At 66.4% G+C, this 19,658-nt stretch overlaps 1 protein-coding gene across 1 annotated transcript in view; it reads left to right on the plus strand.

The window, feature by feature from the left end:
• Positions 1 to 19,658, plus strand: part of SIGLEC1 (sialic acid binding Ig like lectin 1) — a 43,417-nt gene that overhangs the window by 21,092 nt on the left and 2,667 nt on the right. Inside the window, exons 8-21 of the mRNA XM_072862318.1 lie at positions 537 to 791; positions 1,549 to 1,851; positions 2,622 to 2,876; positions 3,659 to 3,958; positions 4,712 to 4,966; positions 6,388 to 6,690; positions 7,282 to 7,542; positions 8,691 to 8,996; positions 9,285 to 9,481; positions 9,905 to 10,148; positions 10,305 to 10,559; positions 10,992 to 11,400; positions 12,030 to 12,209; positions 12,297 to 12,369. Coding sequence (XP_072718419.1) covers positions 537 to 791; positions 1,549 to 1,851; positions 2,622 to 2,876; positions 3,659 to 3,958; positions 4,712 to 4,966; positions 6,388 to 6,690; positions 7,282 to 7,542; positions 8,691 to 8,996; positions 9,285 to 9,481; positions 9,905 to 10,148; positions 10,305 to 10,559; positions 10,992 to 11,400; positions 12,030 to 12,209; positions 12,297 to 12,369 — 3,596 coding nt within the window. The remainder of the gene's footprint in view (positions 1 to 536; positions 792 to 1,548; positions 1,852 to 2,621; positions 2,877 to 3,658; positions 3,959 to 4,711; positions 4,967 to 6,387; positions 6,691 to 7,281; positions 7,543 to 8,690; positions 8,997 to 9,284; positions 9,482 to 9,904; positions 10,149 to 10,304; positions 10,560 to 10,991; positions 11,401 to 12,029; positions 12,210 to 12,296; positions 12,370 to 19,658) is intronic.

The raw sequence follows: 19,658 nt of genomic DNA on the forward strand, positions 1-19,658 counted from the left end.
AGGCAGCAGCCATGGAAAAGGAGGAGAGGAAAGCCCCCCAAAACCACGTCCAAGAGGAGCCTCCCTTAGCATGCCAAAAGAAACCAAAATAGACCTCAGGGTCCGATTCCAGAGAAAATAAAGCTGAGTTTGGGTGCCACGGTAGGTAGCTGGGGTCCATTTCAAGTTGGCCAAGATGCCTCCAGCCCAGCCCGTCACTACCAGTGGCGGAGGGGACCGGGCCTGCCCTGGGAGCAATTCACCCAGCCCAACACGGGTGCTCGGTGGCCCCGTTTGTCTCCGCTGGTGGCAGAAAGCCGGGGCAAAGAGCTCGGGTGGAGACATCCCAGCTGATGTCCAGTGTCCCCAGGGAATGTCACCCACCCAAGACGCAGCTACCGACGCCACGGGCTCCTGTGAGGGAGGGGCTGCTCAGGTCCTGCCTTAGAGGGAAGCCGAGCGCGGGGCTTCGGCCGGACGGAGCCAGGGGAAGGGCGTAGATTTGCGGCGGAGGTTTCGCCTCCCTCGCTGACGTCCCTCTCCCATCCCTCCTTCAGCTACAGAGGTCCTGATCCAGCCCTCGGCGGAGGTGCGGGAAGGGGCTGCCGTCACCCTGACCTGCCTGGGGGCTCGGGGCGCAGCGGAGGAGACCCTCTACACCTGGTACAGGAACGGCAAGTGGCTGCAGGAGAGCTCGGCCCCGACGCTGCGCTTCCCCTCCGTCCGCGGCGAGGACGCGGGCGCTTTCCAGTGCGGGGTCCGGAGCAGCAACGGCAGCGACGTGTCGGCGGCCGTCCCGCTGCGGGTGCTCTGTAAGTGCTGCCGGGGGTCTCCCCCTGCTAACGCTCAGGCCAGCGAGGGGGGTCCCGGGTCTGGGATGGGTGGCTCTGCTGGGAAGCCCCTCTGCTGTTCCCACCCTGACGTTCCCCCGTCACCGCCGAACACGGCCAAGGAGCTCTTGGGCAGAAATGTGGAGAGGGCGGAAAATTCCCTTTTGCGGGTAAATCTGTGAATTTGGGGGAGGAGAAATTCAGAGCATCCCAAAATTCCCAAGAACCAAAGAGTTTTAAAATGTCCCGTGAAATTAAACTCAACTTCTCAGAACAATAGATGATCCCTGTGAAAAATATATTCCGGTTGGATTTTGCCTTCCAAATATTTTCTGTGCTGTAAAATAAAAATCTTCCCTGATACCAAACCAGGAAAAATTCCATGAGGAAGTTTCAGTCCTGACCCAACGGCATTTGTCCGTAGTCCTGGCAGGAAATGTGCCTCACAACCGGACCCCAGATGCCCGAACCACGGGGGTCTCTGCAGATCTGCCCCAGGGTTTGGGGTAGGGCTGGACCCGGAGCTCAAGCCAGGTGACAACAGGGGTGCCAGCAGAAGTGGCACGTCCCTTGCAGAGAGCCGGCAGATGTGGGACCCTGGGGTCTGGCAGCTGGAGGGTCGCGGGATGCCCAAAAGCTGCTCAGGTGGTACTGGAAAGCAGCAGCCCCTTGGGTTCTCGGGGTTCTCCCGACCTCGGGGATCCATAATATTCTGACCAGAGATGTTTTAACCCTGCAGTCCCGCCGAGGCAGCCGGTGATGAGCTCCTTCCTGGAGACCCAGGGCGGGCGCCTGGGCGTCATCCAGTGCACCGTCGAGAGTGACCCAGAGGCCAGCCTGACCCTATGGAGAGGAGAAGACCTAATAGCCTGCAGAGGGGGCTGCCCCACAGCCCCCAACCCCAGGGTCCGCACCACCTTCTCCTACAACGGCCTGAGGGTGGAGATCCGGGACGTGGTGCTGGAGGACGAGGGGACGTACGTGTGCCGGGCTGGCAACCCGCAGGGCAACGCCAGCGCGGCCATGGACTTCAGGGCTGAGAGTGAGTGCGGTGGAGGAGCGGCGGGCAGGATAGAGCCAGATGCCACGCGTCTGGGAGAATCCTGGGAGAGGGGAGGGTGGGAAGGGAATGCCAGGGAAGGAGACAAGCTCAGGAGATCAAGGGCGATGGTGGCAGAGGGACAGAACGAGCAGAAATGCCCGGGAAATCCAGGGTACGGAACAGCGTCTGTCTCGAAAGAGCTGCCACGTGCACGTCGCCTGGTGCTAGGGAGGAGCGTGAGCGGGGTTAAAGTGGGGGCTGCTACAGGAGGGGGGTGCCGGCCCCTCCGACCCCCCCAGCCCCTCCTGGTGGGTTTGGAGGGTTGGTTCCCCCATGGCCATAGCGAGGGCTCCAGCTCCTGGTGGGGATCCACTGCTGAACCCTGCCTGTGCGGGACTGGGGATGCCGAGCAAAACGCTGCTGAGGGGGTTCCCAGGGGCCCCCTCCTGCCGGCACATCCCCCCTCGGCTGGCGGGGCCGGGGGCGGCCGGTACCCCGCCGCCGGGCTGCCGCAGGGAGCTGCTCCGGCTCAGAGCTGTCCCTGTCGCGGCGTTGCAGGACGAGCCGGCATCGTTGCAGGACGAGCCGGCATCGTTGCAGGATGAGCCGGCATTTGCCTTCTCCTGGAACAGCCGCAAAGTCACTTGCCAGCCGGCTGGCCTCGGCGGGGGGGTCGTTCACCGTAACGGTGCCGAGGCGGTGCTGGCTAGCCGTCCCGGCTGAGTTCATGCCGCAGCCTGTTTGCCCCCTGCCTCTGCCCCTGCCCGTAGCTGCCAGCATCGCTGTGGCTCCGTCCTCCCACGTGCTGGAAGGCCACGCCGCCAACCTGACCTGCCATCTGAGCAGTGACTCCCCGGCTCTGCCCAACTTCACCTGGTACCGAAACGGGCAGTGGCTCGCCGAGGGCTCGGCCGCCTCCCTGCTCTTTCGGCAAGTGGCCAGCACGGACGCGGGTCTCTACCACTGCACGGCCACCACCGAGGGCAGCAGCCGGAGCTCCCCCGCCGTCTCCCTGGACGTGCTGTGTACGTACGGGCTGCCCGGGGACACTCAGTTTATTATTTTATCCGGGTTTGTGGCTTATGTCGGCGCAAGCGTGCCCAGCTCTGCTCACACTTGTAGCTGTGCCCGGGGTCTGGGCAGAGCTGATGTGGGTGCACGCGCGGATCTTTGAGTACATAGACATGGCCCGGGGCTTCTTCCCGTGGGCGTCCGTCCTTCGGTGCCGCCGTCTGCGGCATCTTTACTTTCATGCACTTAACACGTGCACGGGCGTGCGTGGGATCCCGCAGGTCTAAAGCCTGTATGGGTTTGAGGGCCGCTCTGTGGTATAGCACACCCCGGAAAGCCCATGAGGGTGCAGCCGTGCGTGGGGACAGTGTGGTCGCCCTGGGGATGGTGTGGTCCCCTGCGTCCGGCAGAGTCCTGGCTGGCAGAGACCTTCCCTTCCCTTCCCTTCCCTTCCCTTCCCTTCCCTTCCCTTCCCTTCCCTTCCCTTCCCTTCCCTTCCCTTCCCTTCCCTTCCCTTCCCTTCCCTTCCCTTCCCTTCCCTTCCCTTCCCTTCCCTTCCCTTCCCTTCCCTTCCCTTCCCTTCCCTTCCCTTCCCTTCCCTTCCTTCCTTCCCTTCCCTTCCCTTCCCTTCCTCCCTCCCTCCCTCCCTCCCCTCCCCTCCTCCCTTCCCTTCCCTTCCCTTCGGAAGGCGACGCAGCTTTTCCCTCTCTTTCTGGGAGGCCCCGGGCAGTCCCCGCTTTCCGGGAGATCTCGTAGCTGCCATGGCTGCACAACGGCCATTCTCTGCCCTGCGCAGACCCCCCGCGGGACCCTCGGCTGACGGCATTCCTGGAGACGGAGAGAGGCCGCCTGGCCATCTTCCGCTGCTTGGTGGAGAGCAACCCTCCCGCCCGGCTGGCCCTGCACCGGGGCGAGGAGCTGGTGGCCACCAGCGACGCGGGGAGCAGCCCCAGCCCGAGGGTCAGCGTCTCGGCCGCCCCCAACACCCTCAGGGTGGAGATCCGGGAGGTGACACCAGCGGACGAAGGCAGCTACCGCTGCACCGCCACCAACGCGCACGGCGCCGCGGCCCACCGCCTCTACTTCCGCGTGCAGAGTGAGTACCGCGTGCCGTCTGGCTCGTGCCCGTGCCGCGCAGCATCGTGGCAGCGCTGGAGGGGCATCGGGTGGGGGCCGGGAGGGAGGTGACACGAAATGTGACCTTTTCCACGTGGTTGTGCCTGCGTGCCACTGTCTGACGGGACGAGCGCACGTTCCGGTGCTGTCCCGCGGTGACAGCGGGGCAGAGAAATGTCACTGAGCATCGTGGGCTATGGCCGGGCGACCCAAAGCGACTGAGCTGTGGTGGCCGGGTGTGATCCTGCTCCCGGGCCACAGCGAGGACGTCACTTTGTGCTACGCCATGTCGGACAGAAGCCGGCGCAGGGCAGTGGCCGGCACCGGCTGTTTTGCGGTGTGGTTTGTTCAGCCGCTCCTTCACCCGCCTCCCCAGCAGCTCGCCAGCGGGTGGGATGGGGTGGCCCCATCCCTGCTGGGGGGGGTCCCTGTGCAGGGGCTCGGCTGTGACGAGCTGGGACCCGGTGGTCTGCCCTGGGGGGCTTGGCATCGGTGCCTAACCAGCACCCAGCCCCTCTCACCGCTGCACCCAGACCCTGGAGCGAGGCAGCACCCGAGTTACCCAGGGGTTAGCGGGAATCCTGAACTGAATTAATTTGTTGGGTTGGGATCCGGCCCTCGGACTGATAGATCCACGCGTGTCTCCGGGGAGGTGAGGTTGCTCAGGGGCCGGCAGTGCTGGGCTCTGCCGCGGTGCTCTCTAAGCTGCCGGCATCGTCTCGCCGTGCTCCAGCTGCCCGAGTCCTCGTCTCGCCGTCCGCGGAGGTGCGGGAAGGAGACGACGTCTCCCTGACGTGCCAAGTGGCGGGAGAGCCGCAGGACGGCACCGTCTACTCCTGGTACAAGAACAGCGAACGGCTCCAGGAGAGCCCCGACAACTTCCTCGCCCTGCCCGGCATCGCCAGCGCTGCCGCCGGCTCCTACCACTGCCGAGCCCGCGGCCCCTCGGGGACCAGCGTCTCCCCAGCTGTCGCCCTGCGCGTCGCCTGTGAGTGGGACCCTGGAATCGAGGCGAGGGGGAGCAGGGTGCTGGGGATGGGATGGTGCTGGGGGTGGGATGGTGCTGGGGTGGGATGGTGCCATGGGTGGGATGGTGCCATGGGTGGGATGGTGCTGGGTGGGATGTGCCATGAGTGGGATGGTGCCAGATGGTGCTGATGGTGCCGTGGTGCTGGGATGGTGCCGTGTGGATGGTGCTGGGGTGGGATGGTGGTGGGATGGTGCTGGGGTGGGATGGTGCTGGTGATGGTGGATGGTGCCATGGGTGGGATGGTGCCGAGGGTGGGATGGTGCTGGGGTGGGATGGTGCCGAGGGTGGGATGGTGCTGGGTGGGATGGTGATGGTGGGTGGGATGGTGCCGAGGGTGGGATGGTGCCGGGGGTGGGATGGTGCTGGGGTGGGATGGTGCCAGGGGTGGGATGGTGCCATGGGTGGGATGGTGCCATGGGTCGGATGGTGCTGGGGGGTGGGATGGTGCCGTGGGTGGGATGGTGCCGAGGGTGGGATGGTGCCATGGGTGGGATGGTGCTGGGGGGTGGGATGGTGCCGGGGGTGGGATGGTGCCGAGGGTGGGATGGTGCCAGGGGTGGGATGGTGCTGGGGTGGGATGGTGCCTGGGTGGGATGGTGCTGGGGTGGGATGGTGCCTGGGTGGGATGGTGCTGGGGTGGGATGGTGCCAGGGGTGGGATGGTGCTGGGGTGGGATGGTGCCGTGGGTGGGATGGTGCCGTGGGTGGGATGGTGCCTGGGTGGGATGGTGCCAGGGGTGGGATGCTGAGCAAGGCCACTCGGCCGCGCAGGGCTATGGCTGCCACGTAGCGGGCACCTTGCACAGCGCTGGCTGCTGGCGCTGTCCCCAAATGCTGCGTGTCCCACGCACAGGACTTGCATGCTTTGTAAGAAAACATCCTCCACCCTTAGAAAATGCCAAAGTGTTAGAAGTAGAAAGCTTATGGGAGCATATTTCCCCGATAAACACCTAGTCTGAATAAAACCCACCCTGGTCGGTCACGTCCCCTTTCAAGCAGAACTTTCCGATGAGAAGTGGTGTGGCCACCCCACGTCTCACCTGCCTGCCGTGTCGCATAAAAAGGGGGAAAAAAGAAATGCAATAACAAATATTTTGGTTCTGTTAAAACAACATCTTTCAATCGAACATCTGAAATGACCCAAATTTTTCAAGTCTTCAGTTAGGAGAAATGTTGGAAATGGGATGGAGGGGAAAATCTGGGAGGGAGAAAGTCTGGGTTACGCTTTCGCTGCAAGTGTGGGCTGCTGCTGCCGCGGCGCTGGCTGAGAGGTGCCGGAGCCGCTGCAAACACCCTGGGGTGTCGGAGGAGCCCGGGGAGGGCGATGCCACCCAGGACCCCGGGTTTGCTCACCCTGCGTGTAACGCCTGGCCTGGGCAGATCCTCCGCGGGTGCCGGTGCTGACGTCCTTCCTGGAGACCCCCGAGGGACAGCGGGGTGTCCTGCAGTGCACGGTGGACAGCAGCCCGCGGGCAGAGCTGGCTCTCTTCAAGGACCAGGCGCTGGTGGCCTCCACGGCACCGCCGCAGCCCGCCGCCCCGCCGCGGCTCAGCGTCGCCTCGGCCTTCAACACGCTGCGGGTCAGCATCCGCCCCGTGCTGCTGGAGGATGAGGGGGAGTACGTGTGCTCCGCCAGCAACGCCTACGGCAACGCCAGCGCGGCGGTGAACTTCACGGGAGGCAGTGAGTGCGGGGCTGGCGTTGCCGCCGGGGACGGGCAGGGTGCAGGCAGGGGATGGGATGGAGCCGTGCGAGCAGCCGGGGGAGTGACGGAGGTGACGAGGCGGAGGCGAACGCTACTGGAGGACGCTTGTGGGGAAGGGAGGGCAGAGAGAAGCTGGAATAGGATGGACAGCACAGAAACAGAGAAGAAACGGAGGAAGGCGCGTGTTTACGGAGACGGAGGGCTATGCCAGAGGTGTTCCCGCAGAGCTGCGTGTGTCCCCCCGCACACTGCGGCTCCTCTCGGAGGTGATGCAAAGGGCTGGCTTTGCCGTAGCCATCCACGACGCCGTCCTGGCCGTGCTCGCGGAGCCGGCGTCACCCCGGGCTGTCTTACGGCAGCCGCAGGAGCAGAGGGGTTAGCAGGGAGGGGGCTGCGGCATCTTCATCGCTTCTTGTCTGGAATGACGGGAAAAGAGCCCCAAGCTGACGTCCCGGGCGAGACCAGCTCTCCCACCAAGCAGCCCACCGCCCTCCCGCCCAGCCGTCCCTCCGTCGCCTCCTGCCCACCCCGCTCTGCCGGAGCATCACCTCCTTCCCCTTCCACCGCAGCCGCCAGGGTCTGGATCTCCCCTTCCCCGGACGTCCGGGAAGGCGACTTCGTCAACCTGACCTGTGCGGTGGAGAGCGAGAGCGGCGGCGGGGACGTGCTGAGCTACACCTGGTACAAGAACAAGGTCTGGTTCAGCAGCGGCCCGGCCCCGTCCCTCGCCTTCCCCAGCGTCGCTGCCGCCGACGCCGCCTCCTACCGCTGCGCGGTGCGGACCCCGGCGCGGACCCGCAGCTCTGCCCCCGCCACCCTCAACGTCCTCTGTGAGTTCCCATGGGCAGGGGGCTTCACGCCGCAGGGGGAGGTCCCCGGTGCCCGCCCAGGGCAGGGACCCGGCCGCGCTGCAGGGAGGTCCCTCGGGTGTCACTTGGCCCTTGGCCGGTCCCCTTGGCTGGGAACCCTCCTGGGGGCATGTTCTGGAGGGGGTGGGGGGCCTGCCTTAATTTTGGGGTCTCAAAAAAACCTTAGCTTTTGTCCCAGGTCTTAACCAAGCCAAGCTTTACACCCTGGTCCCGGGGCAGACCTGGCCAAACAGCCCCACGTCGTCTGCAGAAGATTTCCCCGAAGTTTGTCCAAGCCCCCCAAGTTGGTCCTTATGCTTTGTACCAAAGTGAAAGAGAAAAATCTTTGGCTTTCAGGAAACGTTGCAGCATTTATTTTTTTTTTTCCCCCTGATTTGGAAAATGAAAACCAGACTTCGTTTAAAAAAAAGACGTGCAAAGAAAAATGTAGTTGCAAGTCAGAATGTAAGATTTTTTTTTTCCTTTTTATTAGAAAAAGGCGGCTTTAAGTTATAAATCTGCTGTGAGGAGGGAGAAGCACTCCTGGAAATGTCCTGCAGAGAGCCTGAGACTCCGGCAACAAATCTGCTGCTTCTCTCCCTCCTCCTGATTTGGGATGGGGAATGCCGGATGGATGCTGCTAAAAATATCCTGGCATTATGGGCCCGAGTTGCACCCACAGTCGTGCTGCCCTCGCACAAGCCTTGCTGTTGAGGTTTGCCATGCCCCGATGTGCGATAGCTGGTTTTTGAGGCCGGGGCGCGAGCGGAGCACCGAGCCGGGACGGGCCACGCGCCGAGCCACGCTCCCACGCCCGGCCGGCACGGCCGGAGCTGCCGCGAGCAACTCGCAAATGAGCTGCAGGTTAGAAATGAGCTCAGCGCATGACCCCGCGCCGTGTTTTAGGGGTCGGTTTGGTTCAAGGAGAGCGCGGATGATGAGGAAAGAGGCGGCGCGGCCCGAGCAGGTGCCGTGTCGCCGGCAGCGGAGCCTGGCAGCAGAGCATCACCGCCCCGGCTCACAGCCCAGCCGAGACCGTGAGAGCAGCCGGCCCGGCTGGGGATGCTCCGACTCTCTGGATGCTGCTTATCCTACAATCCGCCTCTTTCCCCCTCCTTTCCTTCCCGCAGACCCCCCCAGGAACCTGCAGATGAAGGCTTTCGTGGAGAGCGGCGAGGGGACGGCAGTCATCCTCCTCTGCTCCGTGGAGAGCAACCCCCTGTCCGAGATCACCCTGCTCAAGGAGGGGAAGCCGGTGGCCTCCGGCCCCGCCGCGGGACGTGACCACCCCGGGCAGAGCGGCCACATCTCCCCCGCTCCCAACGCGCTGAGGCTGGAGCTCCGGGAGGCCTCCGAGGAAGACGAGGGCGAGTACGAGTGCCGGGCACGCAGCCTTCTGGGCAGCACCCGTGGGTCCCTGTCCCTCCGTGTGCAGGGTGAGTCCGGCTTCGCCGTGGGCGGGGGGACAAGGGGCTAGGGGACCCCTGAGCGGGTTGGGGTGGGCTTCGAGGGGTATGGCCCAAATAAGTGTTGCAGAGCATCGGGGGGGTCAGGAAGGGCTGGTAGGGGGGCAGAGAGGTGCTGCCGCCCGCTCGGGTGGGCACCCACCCCACGCACGCACCCCGCTGAAGGGGGACGGTGGCTTCGGAGCTGGGAATGGCTCGTCCAAGCGAGGAGGGCAAGCCTTGTGCCGACGAAGGCCAGCTCCGCTCCGTTCTCTCTAGCCGTCAGGGTGGTGGTGCGACCCTCGGCCGAGGTGCTGGAGGGGACCGACGTGACGCTGACCTGCCGGGACACGGGCACCCACCCGGGCACCCTCTACGCCTGGTACAAGAACGGGCGGTGGCTGGCGGAGGGGCTCGACGCCTCTCTCGTCCTCCCCGCTGCCCGCCGCACGGACGCGGGGGTCTACGCCTGCCAGGCGGGGAGGGGGCTGCGCGGCCGCCGGGCCCCCCCCGCCGCCCTGCGGGTCCTCTGTGAGTGAGGGGCAGCTGCATGGGGGGGGACACACACGACACAGGGGACACCGGGTCCTACAGGCAAAGGGAGCCCAGGGCCGCCCGGGAGGGATGGCGCGGTGGCAGTGCCGCGGTTGGGAAGACGGTCTGTGTCGCCATCTGGTGACATCCCGCCACCCTGGCCCGGGGGGGGTCCTCAAGTGCTGCCGGGTCTCGCATCGTGCTCCATCCCCTGCTTCAGCCAGCAGCAAAGCTGTCCCCCCCCCCCCCGAACCCCACTGGCCGGTCCCCTGCCACCATCCCGGGGGAACGCCGTCCTTGTCGTCGTAGATGCACCCCGGGAGCCATCCTTTATCTCCCTGGTGGAGCCCCGGGGGGGGCGGCAGGCCATCCTGCTCTGCACCGTCGACAGCTTCCCGCCCTCCGACATCGCCCTGCACCGGGGTCCCGGCCACGCGGCCCTGGCCTCCACGCGGGGCACGGCCGACCCGCGCTTCACCGTCCAGGCGGCCCCCAACTCCCTGCGGGTGGAGATGGGGGGGCTGGAGCCGCAGGACGCCGGGCTCTACGTCTGCTCGGCCAACAACAGCTACGGCACCGCGTCCTCGTCCCTGCGCCTGGATGGGGGAGGTGAGGGTGGCCCCGAGCCACGGCCGCGGCGAGCCCCGTGTCAGGGTCCTCCCGTGGCAGCGTGGCTTTCGGGAGGCTTTCGGGGGGGGGCGTGGGGACGGCGTTGTCCTGTGCAATCCCCCCTCCTGACTTCCCGGCCTTCCTCCTCCTCCTCAGGGGTCACACTCACCGTTGAGCCCTCGCCAGAAGTCCCCGAAGGCACCACAGCCACCATGACCTGCTCGGCCGTCCCTTGGGTGGGGGAAGAGGCCAACTACACCTGGTACAAGAACAGCCGGTGGCTGCAAGAGGGACCGGCCGGCTCCCTCGTCCTCGCCCGCGTCTCCAGTGCCGACACCGGCTCCTACCGCTGCCGGGCGAGCGGGACACGGGGCAGTGCCGCCTCGGCCCCGCTCAGCCTCAGCGTGCTCTGTGAGTGTCCCCCGGCCCCGCGGGGACAGGCCACCGGGCGGTATGGGCATCCAGCCCAGCATCACACGTGTCCCATCCACGCGGTCCTGCTACGGCAAGGGGGCCTTCCTCCTCTTCTTCCTCCTCCTCTCCCGGCCCTGCTCCTCTCCCTTTGGGACCGGGGAAGAAGACATCGGGGTTTTGTCTAGCAGTGGCTGCAGACGCCCCTCGAAAGTCAGATTTGGAGTCAACGCGCTCCGGGCTGGGGGGATGCTCCGGCTTGCGGGGGGAGGAAGCGAAGGGCTGGAGAGGGTGAGAAACCACCAGCCCCGGGCTGGAGCGGGTCCAGACTGGAGGAGGGATGCGTCAAGCAGCCTTTGGCGAGCGTCCGGGCCAGCGTGGGAGGGGGTCCCACGCCACGGTCCCACCACCAGCCCCATCTTCCCCACGCAGACCCCCCCCGGGACGTATCCGTCAGCACCTTCCTGGAGAACCGCAACGGGCGGGTGGGCATCGTGCTGTGCACGGCCGACAGCCACCCGGCTTCCACCATCGCCCTGTACCGCCGCGGCCGGCTCCTGGCCTCCAGCCTGGCCCCAGCCACCGCGCTGGGGGTCCGTGCCTCCCCCTCCCACAACGCCCTCCGGCTGGAGCTCGGGGCCGTGGGGCCGGAGGACTCGGGCCAGTACACCTGCGTGGCCGGCAACTCCCTGGGCAACGCCACGGCCGGCGCCTACTTCGACGTGCGCAGTGAGTGGGGCTGCCCCCCCCGGGGGGCTGTGGGGCTCGGCGGGGAATTGTGCCGGAAAGCTGATGATTTCGGGGCAGTAGGGATGACCGGCAGAAGTGGGTTGAATCGGCTGTGAGTTTTTAGGTGGATGGGAAAAGAGGGAGCGTTTTACTGCGAGAATCGGGTATTTCCTTCCGAGGAGCTTTTCTCCCGAAGCATCCCAGGTTGGTTTTTTTTATGAAAGGGCTAAAAAAAGCCCATGGAAACAGAAAATGGAGTTGAATGTTGCAGAATGATCAAAAAAAAGTGAGGAGGAATTGGCTTGGGTTCGACAAACGGCAAAACAGGATGCTGCTGCTTGTCGCTGTGCCGGGGGACTCCCCCTGCCCTGCCCACTCCCTGCCCAGCCCCGGGTGCTGGCAGGGGACAGGACACCGTCCAGCACAGGGTGACATGGGCAAGGACAGCCACGAGTGTCCCCGCGTGGTCCCACTGGGGACCCAGCGTGGTGTCGTGCCACCCTGTGACCCCCCACAGTGTGTCCTCGACCCACTGACTGGCCGTCCCCAGCCCCAGGGACATGGCAGTTGTGCCGAGGGGTGTCACCTGCCCACAGCCGGCTGTCACAGCCACCTCCTTAGGGTCCCCTTCACCCCTCACGGGGCACCCCAAGGCCTGGGGGGGGTCCCACGTAGACTGACCCACCAGGACCAGGCTGCGGCTGCAGCCACGGAGGTCACCCCCCCCCCCCCCCCCCGGAGCTCCCCGAACCCCTCCGATCTTGCCGAGCCGGCAGCCCCGGCACCGGCGGGGATCTGCCCTGGCCCCCCTCTGCCCACAGCTCTCACCCACCTCCTGGCCTTCACCATCCTGGCCGGGCTGCTCATGGCTGCCATCTGCGTGGCCGCCCTGGCCCTCCTGGCTGTGAAGCTGTGGCCCAGGTAATGTCCCCGGGGCTGGGATGGGGACGGGGGGGACAGGGACCGTGGTGGTGACCGGGGGTGGCAGCTCCCTCTCCTCCCTTCCAGGATGAGGAAGTTTTGGGGCTGGTCCGGTGCCGAGGTCACCTTCGAGCTGAGGAGCAAACAGGAGCAGGCGCAGGTAGGGACCTCGGTGGGGCCAGCTTTGAGGACCCCCCACCCTGAGCTCCCGTGGGGTGTCCATGGGGTGTCCGTGGGGTGTCCGTGGGGTGTCCGTGGGGTGTCTGTGATGTGTCCGTGGGGTGTCCGTGGGGTGTCCGTGGGGTGTCTGTGGTGTGTCCGTGGGGTGTCCGTGGGGTGCGCCGTGCTGAAGACCATCTCAGTGCTGCCCCGGCGTGGGGCTGGGGGATGCGGGTCCAGGCTCACACACCAGCCAGGATCTGGCCCATCCAGGCTGTTACGTGCAGCCACTGCAGCCTTGGCCGTCGTTGCTGGAGCAGGGAAAGGGCAGGAGGGGCAGAGCCTCCCGAGGACCGGAATTACCCCTTGCAGGCTCATCCCAGAGGGGCTTCACAGCACACGCGGGTGCCGACCCCTCTGGGCGATGCTCTGGGTGCTCCCCTGGCCCCGCGGGCTCCACCACGGGCAGGGTTTCTCCAACCTTTTCCAGGTGGATGGAGCTTCTTAAGCCGGTGGCTCTTTGGCCCAGGAGCAACTGTAGCAGCCGATGCTGGAAGCGCACAGCCCCGACTTGGCTGGATCCATCCCCTCCCAGCCTCCTCTCCCCCTCTCCCGCCCTGCCGTGCCCCTCGTCCCTCCCCGCCATGGATGTTGTTCTCACGCCGGGCACGGTCTGTGCTCGCCGCCGCGCGTGGTGCGCCGCGCGTGCCAGGCACCGGCAAGCTGTGACGGCTCAGAGCTGCTCTCTGGCAGCAAAACCCCAGAAGAAAAAAAAAAAATCTCTCCCGGTGGTGGTGCAAGACGGGGGGCAGCCCCTCCATCGCCACCCTCCCTCCTGTCCCCCCACCAAAGCCACCACCCCAGGGGGCTGCCCACCAGGGTGCTACGCAGCCCCCGCGTGCTGGGGCCTCCCCGTGTGCTATTCCCATCTGGAAATAAAACCCGCAGCAACGCACAGCCGGCGTCTGTTGGGATGAGCTGGGAAGGGGGGTTATTGCCCTGCTTTGGGAAGGGTGGGGAGCAAGGAGGGAACCAGGCAGCTCGGGGCTGGGCAGGGTCGGTTCACCCGGGGACTCCCCCACGTTGGCGTGCGATTCCTTCCCTGCTCTCTCCTCCGCTTTTCCACCCAAAGCCGGTCTGTGCCCACTGCGGAGCAATGGCTTGGGCTGCGGACGGGGCGGCGGGGCAGGTGGGAGATCGGGGACGTGATGCTCGGAGACAGCCCACGGTCACAGCACCCCGTTTTCCTGCCATCTGTCTTGTCAGCCCGTCGGACAGGAGGGCAGAGGTGTCCCCGGGCCAAACGTGTCCCCTCGGTGCCCGGGAAGAAGCGGGGGACGAGGAGGAGCCCTGTTCTGTTGGCTCCGTGCTGCCGGAGGGGAGCTGGGGGCCTCGGGAGGGCTTCGCTTGCCGAAGTCACGGCCCGCAGCGAGGAAAGCGGCTGCTGGGCCATGTCCCCTCCGGGACCCGCTGCCGTTAGATGTCACCCTGCGGCCGCCTCGCCGCCGGACAGGGGCTCGGCCGTGGGTGTGCAGCTCTGGAGCACGGAGCTGGAGCTTCCCGAGCACGGCTCAGGGGCTCGGGGACGACGTCCCCCCTCTTATCAGCCTGGCTCGCAGCTCCCGTTCATGCGCCGAAGCAAGGTGCTGCCGTTCCCGCAGGCTGTGGGGACACAGCCAGCACCCGCCCCCCAACACCCTCCTGCTTTTGCCTGTGTCCCACCCCCCCTCCAGCTCTCTGTGCTCAAACTGCCCCATCTACCAGCCATATTTCTAGCTAATTTCCCTCTTTCTCAGCTCTCAGGATCGCACAGACCCTCACCCTCCTCGGATGCATCCTCCCGGTGCTGCGGCTCGCAGTGCCGTGGCTCCCGGTGCCGTGGCTCACAAGGGGTGAGCGGGGCCGGCCGGGCAGGATGGTCCCACGGGTGGGGGGCTGACGGCACAGCAGCACGCCAGGGAGGGACTTTCACCAGCAGACGTGCAATATCCCCCTGTGCCTGTGCCCAGAGTGAGAGCAGGGCCCCACTCAGGCTGTCCCCGTCCCCATCCCTGTCCCCATCCCCGTCCCCATCCCTGTCCCCATCCCATCCCTGTCCCCATCCCCGTCCCCATCCCTGTCCCTGTCCCCATCTCTGTCCCCATCCCATCCCTGTCCCCATTCCCATCCCTGTCCTCATCCCCGTCCCCATGCCCATCCCTGTTCCTGTCCCCATCCCTGTCCCCTTCCCCATCCCTGTCCCCATCCCCGTCCCCATGCCCATCCCTGTCCCTGTCCCCATCCCCGTCCCCATCCCTGTCCCTGTCCCCATCCCTGTCCCCGTCCCCATCCCTGTCCCCATCCCATCCCTGTCCCCATCCCCATCCCTGTCCCCATCCCTGTCCCCATCCCCGTCCCCATCCCCATCCCTGTCCCTGTCCCCATCCCTGTCCCCATCCCCATCCCTGTCCCCATCCCATCCCTGTCCCCATCCCCATCCCTGTCCCCATCCCCGTCCCCATCCCATCCCTGTCCCCGTCCCCATCCCTGTCCCCATCCCATCCCTGTCCCCATCCCCGTCTCCATCCCTGTCCCTGTCCCCATCCCTGTCCCCACCCCATCCCTGTCCCCGTCCCCATCCCTCCCGCAGTCCCCAGGCGGGGCAGCAGGACCAGACCTGGTGGCAGCCGGCCATGGCGTAGCGAGGAGGGGGTCAGGGCCCCCCCTCCAGCAGCCCACCCTCGTGGGTGCTCGCTGGGGCTGTTCAGGGAGGAAGGAGGAGGCTGGGGCGCGGGGCCGGGTGCCCATGTGAGTGCAGGGCAGCGATGCCTCCCCCTGCCCGGCGCTGGGGCCAGCCCCATGGTTCCCTGTCCCACCGGGGGGTCCCAGCCCTTGAGAAATGCCCACAAAGCAGGGCGAGGTGGTGGAGGGGCTGGGAGAGGGGGGATGAGCGGCGATGGGGACAGCTGGGGACCTCGCTGCCACCCGCAGCTCGGGGAAGGTGAGTGAGGGAGGAGATGGAGCCAAACCCTTCCCTTGGGGAGCACAGTGACAGGACCGGGGGGCAAAGGACACAAGGTGCAGAAATCAAAAGGCCGATTTGATATAAGGGAAAATAACCCTTCACTGCGAGCGTGGCTGACGTGGGAAGCGGGGTCTGGAAAGGCTGTGCTGCCTCCATCCCTGGGGTGCCGACACCTGGCAGGACAGGGACCCGAGCAAGCTGGTCCGAGCGGTTTGCCCTCGGAGCAGAGGGCGGCAGCCGAGACCTCGGGAGGTCCCCAGCCCACGTCACGACCTGGGCCGGTGACGGGACTCGGGGCGCAATGCCGCAGCGCTCTCCCGCACTGGGAAGTGCCCAAATCCCCACGCCCAGGCAGCCAAAACCTCCCCGGAGCCAGGCCTGGGGTGAGGGGCAACGCCAACGGTGCGGGGAGCAGAACCGGGGGGGGGCTCGGACCTGGCACCGGGCAGGAGCGACCCCGGCAGAGCTGCTCCTGCTCACGGCACTGGGACGGGGAGCGGAGGGGCTGGTGCTGGCTGGGGACTCGGTGGTGGCTGAGGGGGACGATGCTGGGGACCCAGTCGGTGACCAGATCCCCTGGCTTTGGAGCAGCCATTTGGAAGCATTTGGCACAAGCCTTCCAAAAGCAATTCCCGCCAGCCGGTATCTGCTCCACCGCAGGCGTGTAACACCAACGCCCACCAGCCAGGGGCTCACGCAGCCTATTTTCTGCACGGGGAGATGGAGACACCAGTTTGGGGGGGGGTTAGCCCCATACAGTGACACCCGGGTGCACTCCCCTGAGCACCCCGCAAGGCCCTGTGCCCTCCGAGCGAGGGGCTGGCTTTGCTCCCGCGGCCTCGGATTGTGTCTGTGCATGCTCTGGGGGTGGGATGGGATGGGATGGGATGGGGTGGGATGGGAGCGGAGCTGAGCCCACGGGTGGCAGGCAGGGTGGCAGGCAGGGCGGCAGGCAGGGCGGCAGGCAGGCATCCCCCTCCCCAGCCCATTTGCAGCAGCCGCTGCCTCCTCGCTGAGATCCCTCTGAGCATCTGGCAGCAGCGAGGTTAAACCTCCGTCATCTGCTAAACTGCACGCCCAGACGGATGAGTTCGGACGGAGCTGGGCTGACCTGGGCAGGTCCATCCCTCCGGCTGGAAATCACCTTTTCAAGGTACCTCCATGGCAGAGCCCTCCAACTCCACCACCGCTGAACCCTCCACCACCTGCGCCCACGCTGCTCGCCGCCTCCCGACCGAGCCCCCGGGCTTTGAGAAGGGTCCCCGTGCGCATCTATTCCCTACCTCCCGCATCTCCCCAGCCTGAAGTTAATTAATTCTTGCCCAAACCTCCCCGGGCGGCCGGGTTGCTCCAGCTGGCCCCTCCTGCCCAGCCGCTTGCTGGGGGGGCCAGGGCAGATGTTGCCGGCCAGCTCGCACACGTCAGGCCCCGTGAGCCGCCGCCGGCCGGCCGTGCCAGATGCGGGCTCTTCCCAGCAGAGCAACTGGTGCAGCCTGGTCCTGGGGGTGCGGAGAAGAGGGCGAGGGGAAGGTCCCACCGGTTACAGGACCTACATCCAACCCAGAGCAAGGGCAGCACAGAGACAGGCTGTGGGTAGGATGGGGCAGGCACCGGGCAGCACCGAGGGAGAGCCGAAGGGTTGCTCCTGTAACGCTAAACCTCTGCAAAGCGCCCGCCCTGACCCCCACGGAGGGGCTCGGAGACGTGGGGAGCAGCAAGCGGCAGGGCTTGGGAGAGGACCGGGGTGCACGCCCGCCTTAATCCAGCCCCACGGCTGCAGGAACGCCCCTGCGCCGCGGGCAGGGAGCCAGCGATTACCTCCGGGCCCTCTGAGCTCTTTCTCCTCCTTTCCTTCTGGAGCGACACACGTTAAGCCAAATCCTCCCGTCACATGGTTTAAAGGCAGAGCAAGGGAATAAGGGCAGGTCAGAAGGTGAACTGGAGGCCACGGATTTGCCATCGGGCAGAGGACCTTGCAGAAATGTGCTAGGCATTTCTCCTTGGATAAATTAGTGCGTGCTTTGATTTGCTGTTTGCAGTAATCCTGGGGACGGCTGAAATGCACCCGGTGCTGGCGGCGAGGGTGATCTCGGGGCACGCACAGGGCTGGGCTCGCTGCCCTCGCTTTGTGCTGGCAGAGCTGTCCGCAAGCGGGAGCCCAGCCGGCCTCGGCACGTCAGCGACGCTGACGGCTCTTGTGACGATCAGTGCTGGCCTGCCGGGCTCAAAGGCCCCATTTGGTCCGGAAATGAGCCCATCCGCTCCGTGCGAGCGGTGGCGTGATGTCCCTGTGCAGATGCGGCCCTCACCCCTGCCCTGGGCCCCGGTCCCTCTGCGGTGGGATCGGCTCTCAACAACGCCAGCCCGGAGGGTCGGTCCCGGTGGCGCGGGATGAGGGGGTGCCGCCGTGCTGCCAAGATGAGCGGTGCGGGGCAACGCCGTGCCACCCACCTCGCGATGCCTCTGCACCTCCCAGGATTCACCCCTAAACCCAAACCGCTGGCAGCCAAACCCCCCCGCTCCGAGCCGGCAGCCTCCCCAGCCAGTCCCAAGGGTGTCCCCGGCCAGGGCCACCTCTCCTCCATCCCAGCGCTGGTGCTTCTCCCGTCCTCCCTCCCTGAGATTTAGTGTTCTCCGTAACATCCGCGAAGCCCATCCCGCGTCTTCCTCGCCATCGTCATCGATTATCCGTAGGTCGGCGCTAGCTGCTTGGTGGTGGCAAGGCTCGGCGGCCGTGGTGGGACACCGCACGGGGCCACCCCTGCCCTGACGCTCCCGTTTGGGCCCGAGTCAGCGGTGATGGACACGGGTGGGGCAGCAGGGTGGCCGGACGCCCTTCCCTCTCCTCCCCCCGTCCCCGTGTCACACACGCTACCCGGTTCCCGGCACGTGGCTGCGGTCACGCAGGGGCTGGGCTGGGACGGGTGGGGTGGAGGGGACAGTGCTCACCGGCCCCAGCCTCGCTGAGTCCCACAGACCCTCTCCCACACCACGTGCCGTGGAAACCAGGAGGAAGGGCCGGTCTCTGCCCTCCCATGGCTGTGAGGTTCGGCTGGGTCCTGCCCAGCCCCCCAGGAACCCCTTCCCTTCCTCTCTGCCCGGAGTCTCTTCACCCCGTAAACCCACGGGAGCCTGGCAGTGTCTGTCCCACGGGGGCTGCAGGAGCACCCCCAGCCCCGGCGCAGAGCCCCGGTGCTGCCTGCACGCCATCAGGACCCCGCTGCTCCTCCTGACAGCAGCGGAGGTTTATCGGGGTCCCTTGGGTCCCTCCTTGTCTGCTGGGATCGTCAGCTCGGCCGGGGCCACTGCGGGAACCCGCACCCTGGGAGCGCCCCGGGGCTCCACGGGCGAGGGGCGACAAGGTGCCCGACTGCGTTAATTTGACGCTCATCAACTGGAATTGCCCGTGTGCGGCGGCGAGGGGTGCCTGGGGATGAAACGTGGCTTGGGGCCGATTCCCCCTTCCTGGGAAGAAGCCGGCCCGGGGGGCCGCAGTGGCTGCGGGGGCCCAGGCGAGTGTCCTGGGGGACCCTGGGGGTCTGGGGGGTGGGAGGTTTATAGCAGAGCAGGAGCTGGGGAAACTGGAAAGGTCAAGGTTATCAAAACGCGGTAGCAGCTCCCCGGGGCCGCGTTCACACCCTCCTCCACGCACCTGGTGGCACGCGGCATGCCGACGGCACCCGCACCGTGTCACCCGCGTGTCCCCGCAGCCCCGCCGGCCCTCGCTGTGTGCCTGCCTCAGCCGGACGGGCAAGACCCCGGGCAGGGAGCGATGTGCAGGGCGGCACGCGAACCAGAACCGACGCCAAAATGCTGCGCAGCGTCTTCTGGTGCGGGATAACCTGGCAGCGCGCTTGGGAGAAGCCGAGCCCCGAGGTCTGTTCATCCTCCTCCTCCTCGCCTCCCCTTTCGGGTGCCACCCCAGCGCCCGGCCGGCTTGTGGCCCCGCGTCTCTCGTTGGTCTGGGCTTTGCTGCGGACGTTTCCGGCGAAGCCGCCGGTCTGTGGACACCCGTGTGCCTCCAGCCTTCGCTGCGGGGATGGCACCAGCTGCGCCAGGGTCCCCAGCAGCGGGACACAGCCAGAGCCGGGGGGCAGGGGGGGCCTGCAGCCGCACACCTGGGGAGGGGAAACTGAGGCACCGAGAACGCAGCCTCTGCATGTGGTGGAGCTGGGGGTGCTGGGGGACACAGCCAAGCCATCGCACCCCCCTCTCCCAAGCCATGGTCTGGGGGTCCACCCTGCCCCATGAGGGGCCTGGGGACCCCGGGGACGGGGGTTGGGGGG

This window comes from Ciconia boyciana, chromosome 5 (assembly GCF_034638445.1).
Source record: "Ciconia boyciana chromosome 5, ASM3463844v1, whole genome shotgun sequence".
Lineage (NCBI taxonomy): Eukaryota > Metazoa > Chordata > Aves > Ciconiiformes > Ciconiidae > Ciconia > Ciconia boyciana.